This window comes from Ambystoma mexicanum, chromosome 2q (assembly GCF_040938575.1).
Source record: "Ambystoma mexicanum isolate Mex_15411 chromosome 2q, UKY_AmexF1_1, whole genome shotgun sequence".
NCBI lineage: Eukaryota > Metazoa > Chordata > Amphibia > Caudata > Ambystomatidae > Ambystoma > Ambystoma mexicanum.
In genome coordinates this window covers 1,483,774,595-1,483,784,530 of record NC_090924.1, presented here as the reverse complement: position 1 = coordinate 1,483,784,530, position 9,936 = coordinate 1,483,774,595, and the positions used below count along the sequence as shown (strand labels likewise).

General features: G+C 50.0%; 1 protein-coding gene across 1 annotated transcript in view; it reads left to right on the top strand.

The window, feature by feature from the left end:
* Window positions 1-1,296: 1,296 nt before the first annotated feature.
* LOC138568909 (vomeronasal type-2 receptor 26-like) overlaps window positions 1,297-9,936 on the top strand; it is a 103,760-nt gene continuing 95,120 nt past the window's right edge. The window contains exon 1 of the mRNA XM_069646689.1: window positions 1,297-1,443. Within this exon, the coding sequence (XP_069502790.1) occupies window positions 1,297-1,443 (147 nt within the window). The remainder of the gene's footprint in view (window positions 1,444-9,936) is intronic.

Genomic DNA, 9,936 nt, shown 5'->3' with positions numbered 1-9,936 from the left:
TACCTAATTCTAACTTGTTGCAATATGACCTTGTTCCCATAACTTTTTAGCTGAACAAGCAGTTCGCACCTGGGCTCTGGGCGCTGGGCTGCGCCATTCTTGTTACAATTTATGTTTCAAATGTTGTGCGAGTCCTTGAGAAAGTGTCTTTCCTTCCCAGAAAGAAAAAAAACACACTGGGTTGCCATGATTTATTCACATTTGTGGATAATTAAAAAATGTCTGTCGGCAGAAAGCAATCTTATCTTGAATGTGCGTCCTTGGCAGGTCGGATGTTTTGCGAGGAACATTGCTGAAGGCTCCCGCAGCCAGTGTTCAGTGAGAGAAATGAACTTGGCTGTAATTTTCCTGAAACATGGCTTTACACTGTGCATTTAGACCATGTTAATTCATATAGGCATTTGCAAGCCTTTAAACAGGGATTTTTGTGTTTGTAGATTCTGATATTGCAGCATTGATTCTAATGTAGCATGGAAGTTGCACTGTTGGTGAAGTGGGTGTGTTTCAGCATATTTGTCACCCAAGGGTGCGCTGGGGCCTGGTTCAAATGATAAGTGCGCTCCTTGTTCTTCCTGCTGTTCTTCTATATATGCGCTTGGGGTGAGGGGGCATGGGTTTGGTCTCAATTTTCCCTCTTCAATGCCAATAATAACCGGCAGGACTTCACACTACCTTGCTTGGCAGAAGGACTGGTAACATATAGCAAGGAAAGAATAGCAAGAGTGGACACTTTCTGTGCGCAAATCTGGATACAGCATATCACAAAGATGATGTGGATTGCAACAATGGAAAAGTTGGTGCGAGTGCACAAGGAAGAAGGATATAGACTCTTTTTCTGCAGCAACGGTACAGTCTTTGTCAGCTCAAATGAACATTGCAATAAGACCTCTTGATCAAAAACATGAATAAAGGAACAGCAGCGCTGATGGATTACTACTGGGTATGTGGCCGACAAGCATATTTGCACCTCCCACCATCATGAAGGGGCTATTGTTCGCTGGCCACATTGCACTCAGTGCTATTAGTTATCACAGAAGAACACCTGAAGGGTGAGCACTGCCTGCAGAGGGACCAACTAGTCTCCCCAAAGTCAAAAATAAAGATAAGGGCTTGGTGCCCACACCAGAGCCCCATGTCCAGCTAGGAAAAAGACAGTTCCAACAACTGCAGAGGATAGCCAAAGACTCTTCCACATTTCTTGCTTAAATACCAGAAGAATAGAGGCTCTAGAGCTCAGCAGAATCATTTTTTTCATCTTTACTCTTGCCGGTGGTGCAGGCTGCAGCAAATGCCAAAATGTTGCAAATCGTAAAATGGGAACTGGTCCAGCTCATGAACAACACAGAGAATAGGTTCAACGTGATCAAGTTTGAGTTGCGTGCGTTGAGTATGATGATGCAAAATCGTATCATGTTGGACTTGTTTACAGCAATGGAAGGTAAGGTTTGCAAAAAGTTTGGCGATTCCTCCTGCACATTCACCCCCCCAGAGGATGCAGAGAACGCAGCATTATCCCACATCATCACAGATGCCCATGGCCTGGGTGTTAGTATGAAGAAAGAGAGAGGAATACAGGACAGTGATTGGTTTACCATGATATTCAGTTGGGCCCCGCCGAGGCTCGGAATGATCGTGAATATGTTAATGCTCATCATTGTGTTCATCCTGGTCATTATCTGCACTTGTCAGCTGGTCCTTCGATGCTGTGCCAATGTGGCAACTGATAGCGCCAGAATTATGGTATCAATTGGGGTTTCAAAAGCACCTCGCTAAACAAAAAATATTCAAGTACAAACTGATGTCACAGGAGGGTGGCCCTAAGTATGAACCCATCCCGTATGGAGATTAAGTTAATCCTCTATACCACACCTTGATGGAGTTGGGTGGATGCATCTATATGACTTGCTCACCTGAAGAATACCTACAAAGGGGGTAGAGTTTGCGGTCAGTGTGTAGGGCCTGGGTGCCAATAAAAGGAACTCAGCCATATGTGGAAGCAGAGGTGGGGAGAGGGAGCACAAAGGTATTCCACAGTTTGTTACTGTAGAAGTATTGAAAGGGGGGAATGCTGGGAAGGGGGCTGCCCTGTCCCAACCCCCTAGGCCCTTTAGAGTGAGGCGAGATGCATTTGATGGGCACAATGATGGGCAACGGAGTAGGGGGACGGTGAAAAGTGACACCTCCCAGTTTAACAGGACCCTACTCCGATATAACCAAATATAGTGTATCCACATAGCTCAGCATAAGGTGCAAGCAGCATTGCTATTTTGCATAGATATTAGTAACCATAGGTAGAAGGGAAGGCATGCTATGGTAAATGCAGAATTTCGTGCACTAGGTCCAAAAGTGCGAGACCAGAGAAATACCCACCCATGTCCGAGCTCCCACGAGGACAGTCCACACCCCTGAACACCTCATTGTTCTAACAGTGTTGCAAAGATGTTTGAGAAGAATGTGCACTACAAGGCCGCAATCACAGAACAGCACCTGGTGTGCATGTTATCTCACACTGGCCAAAACATGATTCGGCCCATCCCCAGGCGACCACGAGTTATAGCCCATATAACTGACTAAAACTTAAGACCTCTGAAGTCATGGTCCCAGGTGCCCTTTGACCACCAACACCAAAGTAACAAGTCCTGAGACGTTCAAAGAGGACGGACAGGGCACATCGTTGAAGCGACAATCGTGTGATTTGTATTGTGAGCTGCTGGGAGGGATAAATTATAGTTCAAATCGAGGGTGGAGACCTTGGAGCTGGATGGCGCAGAGGGGAGTGAGTGAAATGGGTGTGTGAAGGTTAGAGTGCCCCAGATTCTCCTTTGTGTGTGTCTTTAGGCCTGCCAATTGCACAGTATGAGTGATAAAATATTCATATGTTAGGAGTATAATTCATTTTTCTGACCTTTGATGTGAGAAGAAGATGAACCATGCAGAAACCACGTGATGGAAGACGGACAGACTGGGCTGGGACCACTAGACCGGCATACCTTATGGGTAAAGGTGGAACATGTATAGGGTCCATCCAATCAGCCACGTGGGTTTTTACTCTATGTCTTTGTGTCATTATGACACCCTGTACCTTTAAAAGTTTCTGCTTGTACCTCTTTTTGGCAGAACATTCATAGCAGCAGAGTTGTTCACTGTTGTGTTCATCTGAATTTGAGATTAAAACCTTGTTAACCTTACAATATCGACTTGGGCCTTTCTTCCCTAGTGGGTTGTATTCTCTGTGCCTTCAACATAAAAAGAAAATGTTTCCAGTATTTGAAGGGAGTCTTCCTTAACTAAATACAAACCTAAAAAGGCACCGACTTGACGCTCATGCCCAGTGCTCCAGATAAGATTTTGAGGTGGGAGTATTTTACGCATGCTTTTCAAATTAGAGAGTAAATGCAATATCAAGAGGGTAAAAATTAATGTTCTCCTCTGCAAGAGATTAAAACGTATCCAACACAAACTATCGAATAGTATATTTTAAAGCGCAATATGCAGAGGTGATGTAAGTCTTTCTTGAAAGTAACAGCTTTAAAGTTTTACTGCATTGGTTCCAAGTACATTTTTCTGAACAAATACAGTAAAACGTTAACACTGCCAGTTTCGTGGAAAGGCTTCCCTCACCTCTCTGCCTAACAAAATGCAAGTGCGCACATCCAGGGGTGCACCTAGGCTAAAATTTAGGCGGGGCTAACCCTTCAAATGTTGGGAGGGGCACCAACTTCAGAGACGGTGGAAAAGTGGCAAACTTACTTGTGTAGGGGCATCTAACTACATTACTTATTGTAATGAGACTATTCCAGTGCAGCTTCAATGTTACAGAGGAGGGGGGAGCGGAGAGGCTGCAAAAAGACAGGTGACTACAATTTACTATGCCTGACGGCAATTGGGGTAGTGCTGGAGATTACAGAAGGGAGGGAAGGCGGTGTAGGGAGGGGAGGAGAGACGAGGTGGGGGGAGGAGAGGGGAAAGGATGCAAGGTAGGAAGGGGTGAGGGGGAAAGGGAAACATCACGGAGGGCAAGGGGGGGTGAGAGGTGGACTTTAAGTGAAAAGGGGGGAAGGGGAGAGGAAGGGACTGTAAGAAGGGAAGGGTGGCGAGGAGAGTGCCCTGAGGGAAATAGGGGCCAGAGGGGGCACACAGACACACTAGGGGGTCAGTAGGGGCAGACAGACACACCTGGGGGGCAGAGGGGGAACACAGACACACCCGGGGGGCAGAGGGGGAACACAGACACACTCGGGGGCAGAGGGGGAACACAGACACACTGGGGGAGGGGCAGAGGGGGCACACAGACTCATTTGGGGCAGAGGGGGATCACAGACACTCTGGGGGGGCAGTGGGGCACATGGGCACTCTGGGGGGCATAGGGGGCACATAGGCACACTGGGGGGGCACATAGGCACACTGGGGGGCAGAGGGGGCACACAGACCCATTCTGGGGGCAGAGGGGAACACAGACACTCTAGGGGGTGCAGTGGGGGCGCACAGGTACACTGGGGGGAAGTGGGGGCACACAGGCACACTGGGGGGGAAGTGGGGGCACACAGGCACACTGGGGGGCAGCAGGGGGACACAGACCCATTCAGGGGGAAGAGGGGAACACAGACACATTCGAGGGGCAGTGGGGGCACACAGGCACACTAGGGGGGCAGAGGGAGCACACAGACACAATTCGAGGGGCAGTGGGGGCACACAGACACAATTCGAGGGGCAGTGGGGGCACACAGGCACATTCGAGGGGCAGTGGGGGAACACAGGCACATTTGAGGGGCAGTGGGGGAACACAGACACATTTGAGGGGCAGTGGGGGCACACAGACACTTATGGGGCAGTGGGGGCACACAGACACTTACGGGGGGCAGTGGGGGCACACAGACACATTTGAGGGGCAGTGGGGGCACACACTTATGGGGGCAGAGGGGGAACACAGACACATTCGAGGGGCAGTGGGGGCACACAGACACACTTAACGGGGGCAGAGGGGGAACACAGAAACATTTGAGGGGCAGTGGGGACACACAGGCACATTCAAGGGGCAGTGGGGGCACACAGACACTTACGGGGGTGGCACAGCGGCATACCTTGGTGGACAGGTGTGGACAGGGCTAGGCGTCTCCGAGTGGGCCTTGTGAGGAGGGCAAGCGAAGCCTGCCGGCCTCCTCATTGGCCCAGTTAGAAGAGGCCATGCCCAATCACAGGCACCCAGCGTTGAAATCAAAAGCACACCGGTGCTGATGGATGGAAACTGCCATCTTGGAATGGCCATGCCTCATGGGGTCAGTGAGGCCAGCACACAAAAAAGCACATCAGCAGACACACGACTCTGCCAAAATGCTCAAAAAGTACACAATCCTAACATGATGAAGCAGATGCCACACCTCAGAGTTCAATTTAGCCAGAGTAACAAAGTCAACTGTGGTGCCATCGTGCACCGGAACATAGAGCCCAGGAGGGGGCTTACCTATAGATGTTAATGCAGGGACTCAGGATGTGAAGAGGAACTCATTGTTCCAGCCGCTCTGGTCACTGTAGAAGGAGGAAATGAAAGCTAGCATTTGCTAAATATGTGTTCCAGCGCCATCTACTGGAATGAAAGAATAGGGGAATTCTCAAGAAAGTACTGTGGCCAGCCTGCGTAAATGGTACGAAAATAAAAATAAAATGTGATGTATTTACATTATTTGAATGCGTAAACAATACGAATACGCTCCTTATCTGGAGGGCTGCTCATGCATACATAATCTACACAGTGCAATAAGTTCAAGTGAAACATTTCTCAACATTGCAATATCATTTCACCACTAAAACTCAGGACATCCTGTCCTCACTCTCCTCTACTTCTCTCGGGCCCCCACTGGCCGCCTCGCCCTGTGCGCCTGTTTTCTCCTCTTTCTCTCCGACTACACCTGACAAGGTTTCTAGACAAGTTCAGTCTATGAAAGTGTTGTCTAAGCAAGTGCTCTCCTGTTCCTCCAGAACCATCAACAACCACATTGACACCCTCACTCCAGCCTTGCCCGATTTCTGCAATCACTCTATTGCCACTGGTGCTTTCCCCTCTCTCCTCAAGCTATCCCGTGTGCGTCCTCCGCAAAAAAAGCCGGTCCTCGACCTTGCGTGTCGGGCAAAATATCGCCTGATTTCTATCACTACTTTCCTGGGCAAACTCCTGGAAAAGCTGCCCTCTCCCAGCTTACTCTCCACACTGAATCTGTTGGTTGTCTTCATGACCATCAGTTTGGCTTCAGAGCTGCCAGAGGCACGGAAACTGCTCTCCTGAACACCCTTGAAGATATGCTCACTAATCTCAATTCAAGCCTTCCTTCTGTCCTCATCCTCCTTGACCTTTCCTCTGCTTTTGGCATGTTCAATCACGCCATCCTGAACAATCGACTCCATGAGAACCTAAGCATTACTGATCAGGCCCTGGAGTGGTTGACCTCCTTCCTGCTGGACCAACCCTCACAGGTCCAACTCTGGTCCATTCTCTCCCCCACCTCTCTCTCCACATGTGGTGTCCCCAAGGACTCTAACCTCTCACCATGGCTCTTCAATGTCTACTTGGCCCACCTTATTTCTACCTTCTCTTCTAACTTTCAGTGGTATGCGGCTGACACTCAGCTCTCTTTTAGGCTCCCCTCAGCATCATCTTCTCTCTCGCTCATTGCTGACTGTCTATCCACAATTCAGAATTGGATGCACCTCCAAATATCTCTTAATGCCAGTAAGATTGAGATCCTTCTTATTGGGACGCCTGGTCCCACTTTCCATCTCTCACTCTGGCCATCCCGCCTTGGGGCCTCTTTCTTCGCCTTCATGTGAGGCAATACATCTTGGTGCCATCTTCGAATCCACTCTCCCTTTCTCTCCTCACATCACAGACCTTGCCAAAAAGGCCCACTACCAGCTGCATCTCCTCAGAGGTATTATTCCATTTCCAGCTGCCAGCTGTATCTCCTCAGAGGTATTATTCCATTTCTCACTTTCCCCCAGAAACTCACTGTCTCTAGAGCCCTGATTCTTTCTAGGCTGGACTACTGCAACAGTATCTTTCTCAATCTGCCCTCCTCTACTCTCTGCCCTCTGCAACTCATCCAGAACAGGACTGCAAGGCTTGTCCTTGGCCTCAAGCCCAGGGATCGTATCTCTTTAGCTCTGAATGCTCTCCACTGGCTCCTGGTTGCTGCAAGGATCAAGTGCAATACCCTCTGCATCGTCCATAAGGCTGGCCAGCGCAGGGGTTCCTGCTACACTCTATTTCCCTAGTTTGCTGCCTGATCTGACATGGGCTTCTTTCTTACTTTACATGGTTATTCTCCTGTGCTGTGATGAGGTCACTGTGCTGCGTGTTCTCTGTTTGCAGATGCTTCTTGCCTCACTTGCCATGTTCTCCTCACCACGTGCGCTCAGTGTGTGGCTGCACCTGCTTTCTTGAGTGCAGCTTCCTTCCACGCTGCTGGCCAGCGCAGGGGTTCCTGCTACACTCTATTTCCCTAGTTTGCTGCCTGATCTGACATGGGCTTCTTTCTTACTTTACATGGTTATTCTCCTGTGCTGTGATGAGGTCACTGTGCTGCGTGTTCTCTCTGTATGCAGATGTTTCTTGCCTCACTTGCCATGTTCTCCTCACCACGTGCGCTCAGTGTGTGGCTGCACCTGCTTTCTTGAGTGCAGCTCCCTTCCACGCTGCTGGCCAGCGCAGGGGTTCCTGTCACACTCTATTTCCCTAGTTTGCTGCCTGATCTGACATGGGCTTCTTTCTTACTTTACATGGTTATTCTCCTGTGCTCTGATGAGGTCACTGTGCTGCGTGTTCTCTCTGTATGCAGATGCTTCTTGCCTCACTTGCCATGTTCTCCTCACCACGTGCGCTCAGTGTGTGGCTGCACCTGCTTTCTTGAGTGCAGCTCCCTTCCACGCTGCTGGCCGGCGCAGGGGTTCCTGTCACACTCTATTTCCCTAGTTTGCTGCCTGATCTGACATGGGCTTTTTTCTTAATTTACATGGTTATTCTCCTGTGCTGTGATGAAGTCACTGTGCTGCATGTTCTCTGTATGCAGATGCTTCTTGCCTCACTTGCCATGTTCTCCTCACCACATGCACTCAGTGTGTGGCTGCACCTGCTTTCTTGAGTGCAACTCCTTCCACGCTGCTGGCCAGCGCAGGGGTTCCTGTCACACTCTATTTCCCTAGTTTGCTGCCTGATCTGACATGGGCTTCTTTCTTACTTTACATGGTTATTCTCCTGTGCTGTGATGAGGTCACTGTGCTGCGTGTTCTCTGTTTGCAGATGCTTCTTGCCTCACTTGCCATGTTCTCCTCACCACGTGCGCTCAGTGTGTGGCTGCACCTGCTTTCCTGAGTGCAACTCGTTCCACGCTGCTGGCCGGCGCAGGGGTTCCTGTCACACTCTATTTCCCTAGTTTGCTGCCTGATCTGACATGGGCTTCTTTCTTACTTTACATGGTTATTCTCCTGTGCTGTGATGAGGTCACTGTGCTGCGTGTTCTCTCTGTTTGCAGATGCTTCTTGCCTCACTTGCCATGTTCTCCTCACCACGTGCGCTCAGTGTGTGGCTGCACCTGCTTTCCTGAGTGCAGCTTCCTTCCACGCTGCTGGCCGGCGCAGGGGTTCCTGTCACACTCTATTCCCCTAGTTTGCTGCCTGATCTGACATGGGCTTCTTTCTTACTTTACATGGTTATTCTCCTGTGCTGTGATGAGGTCACTGTGCTGCGTGTTCTCTGTATGCAGATGCTTCTTGCCTCACTTGCCATGTTCTCCTCACCACGTGCGCTCAGTGTGTGGCTGCACCTGCTTTCTTGAGTGCAGCTTCCTTCCGCGCTGCTGGCCGGCGCAGGGGTTCCTGTCACACTCTATTTCCCTAGTTTGCTGCCTGATCTGACATGGGCTTCTTTCTTACTTTACATGGTTATTCTCCTGTGCTGTGATGAGGTCACTGTGCTGCATGTTCTCTGTATGCAGATGCTTCTTGCCTCACTTGCCATGTTCTCCTCACCACGTCCGCTCAGTGTGTGGCTGCACCTGCTTTCTTGAGTGCAGCTTCCTTCCACGCTGCTGGCCGGCGCAGGGGTTCCTGTCACACTCTATTTCCCTAGTTTGCTGCCTGATCTGACATGGGCTTCTTTCTTACTTTACATGGATATTCTCCTGTGCTGTGATGAGGTCACTGTGCTGCGTGTTCTCTGTTTGCAGATGCTTCTTGCCTCACTTGCCATGTTCTCCTCACCACGTGCGCTCAGTGTGTGGCTGCACCTGCTTTCTTGAGTGCAACTCGTTCCACGCTGCTGGCCAGCGCAGGGGTTCCTGTCACACTCTATTTCCCTAGTTTGCTGCCTGATCTGACATGGGCTTCTTTCTTACTTTACATGGTTATTCTCCTGTGCTCTGATGAGGTCACTGTGCTGCGTGTTCTCTGTTTGCAGATGCTTCTTGCCTCACTTGCCATGTTCTCCTCACCACGTGCGCTCAGTGTGTGGCTGCACCTGCTTTCTTGAGTGCAGCTCCCCTCCACGCTGCTGGCCGGCGCAGGGGTTCCTGTCACACTCTATTTCCCTAGTTTGCTGCCTGATCTGACATGGGCTTCTTTCTTACTTTACATGGTTATTCTCCTGTGCTGTGATGAGGTCACTGTGCTGCGTGTTCTCTGTTTGCAGATGCTTCTTGCCTCACTTGCCATGTTCTCCTCACCACGTGCGCTCAGTGTGTGGCTGCACCTGCTTTCTTGAGTGCAGCTTCCTTCCACGCTGCTGGCCGGTGCAGGGGTTCCTGTCACACTCTATTTCCCTAGTTTGCTGCCTGATCTGACATGGGCTTCTTTCTTACTTTACATGGTTATTCTCCTGTGCTGTGATGAGGTCACTCTGCTGCATGTTCTCTCTGTATGCAGATGCTTCTTGCCTCACTTGCCATGTTC